Raw genomic sequence first — 1695 nt, 5'->3', positions numbered from 1 at the left:
ATGGCCGGTAAGGCAGAGGAAGGAGCGGAGAAGAGGAGCGGAGAGTTAGGAATGGAAGACGAGACAAAGGAAAAGAAAGAGACGGAGGGGAGGGAAGAGTCCGGGAAACCGGACAAAGGGGGGAAAAGAGGTAGGCCTTCAAATATAGAGGTGCTAAGAAGAGAAAGGACACTGAGCATAGGAAGCATGGAAAATTTGGAAGAAATTTGGAAGAGAAAAAGGGACGAAGGAATCGATGAGGGTATACAAAAAGGAAGTGACGAAGAGGGAAAGAAACGAACAAGCGGATGGATGTTTAAAGAAAGCAATGTGACGGAAAGATCACCAGAGAAGAAAAAAGAAAAGAGAGAAGAGGCTGAAGGAGTTGGAGAAATAAAAGAGTTAATAAAAGATTTAGGAAGAGACCTGAGAGGAAAGATGGAAAGGGTGGAGGAGAACATGAGGGACCTAAGAAAAGAAGTGAGAGAAGAAATAGAGAAGTTAAAGGAAGATTCGATTAGAAGAGAGAACAAGTGGGCAGAACAAAAAAGAGAAATGGAAGGGAAGATAGAACTTCTGATAAGGAAGATTGAGGAATTAGAAAAGAAGGGGGAAGGGGGCGCAAGGTGGGACGAGATGGAAGAGAAAGTACATAAAACGGTGCAGGATGCGATAGAAAAAAGAAAGCAGGAAATAGGAGGTGAGCAAATAAATGAGAAGCTGTGTGAGCTCGAAAAGAAATGGGGGAGGAAAGAGAGGGAGGAAAGGAGGAGAAATATAATAATCAGAGGTACGAAAGTAAGAAGAGAGGAGATGAAAAAGAAGGCGGAGGAGATATTAATGCTGACAGGAGTAGAAAACGCAATAGAGGAGGTAAAAGAGGTAGGCGTGGGGGAAAGAGGAAAAGAAGTCAGCATGATGTTACTAAAAATGAAATCAAACGAATTAAAAAGGAGGATAATGGAAAACAAAAAAGCGCTAAAAGGGAGAGAGGAGAGAATAGAAGAGGACTTAACATGGACGGAGAGAAAGACGCAATGGTTGTTAAGAAAAATAGGAAGAGAAGAAAGAGAGAAAGGAAAATATGTATGGGTAGACCATGGAAAAATAAGAATAGAAGGGAAATGGTGGAGATGGGATGAAGAAAAGGGAAGACTGGTAGACGGGGAGGGGAAGGGATGGGAGCCCACTCAAGGAGGAAGACAGACGGAGGGGGAAGAGGAGCAAAGGATATAGGGGAAGGAGAAAACGGGGAAAGAATATACAAGCAAAAGAAAAGAGGAAGGAAAGAGGGAAGGAAGGGGGAATTACAAGAAGAAGAGGGAAGGAGAGATGAGAGGAAGGGAGCGGAAGAAACAAAGAGAAGCGGCAGAAGAGGAGAAAAGAGAACCAGGGAAGAGGAGAAAAGGGAAGTTTGGACGGTAGGATTCTGGTACTGCGCGGGAGTGAGAAATAAAGATGAGGATTTCTGGGAGACAATAAAGAAATGGGACGCGGTGGTTCTTATAGAGACATGGCTGGAGGAGAGAGGCTGGGAAAGTATGAGAGGCAGGCTACCAAAAGGATTCAGGTGGGAGGTACAACTAGCTAGTAGAAGGAATAAAAAAGGGAGAGCAATGGGAGGGATGATAATGGGGGTGAAAGAAGAAATGCTGGGAACAGAAGGAGGATTCAGAAAAGAGGCAGCGAAGGACGGCATAATGGTAGTGGAATGCA

The 1695-nt window shown here is 44.2% G+C and overlaps 1 protein-coding gene across 1 annotated transcript; it reads left to right on the top strand.

Annotated features, from left to right (window-relative positions):
- On the top strand, positions 1–1215 carry LOC114881797 (golgin subfamily A member 6-like protein 1). The gene has a single exon (XM_029198670.2). The coding sequence runs from the start codon at positions 1–3 to the stop codon at positions 1213–1215; it is 1215 nt and encodes a 404-aa protein (XP_029054503.2).
- Positions 1216–1695: the final 480 nt, after the last annotated feature.

The sequence above is a fragment of the Osmia bicornis genome, chromosome 12 (assembly GCF_907164935.1).
Source record: "Osmia bicornis bicornis chromosome 12, iOsmBic2.1, whole genome shotgun sequence".
In the NCBI taxonomy this organism is placed as follows: domain Eukaryota; kingdom Metazoa; phylum Arthropoda; class Insecta; order Hymenoptera; family Megachilidae; genus Osmia; species Osmia bicornis.
The sequence above is the reverse complement of the archived record's forward strand: the minus strand, read 5'-3'. Positions and strand labels throughout refer to the sequence as shown.

Excerpts from the sequence above, each read along its gene's own strand:
- LOC114881797 (XM_029198670.2), top strand. The coding sequence starts at position 1 with ATGGCCGGTAAGGCAGAGGAAGGAGCGGAGAAGAGGAGCGGAGAGTTA.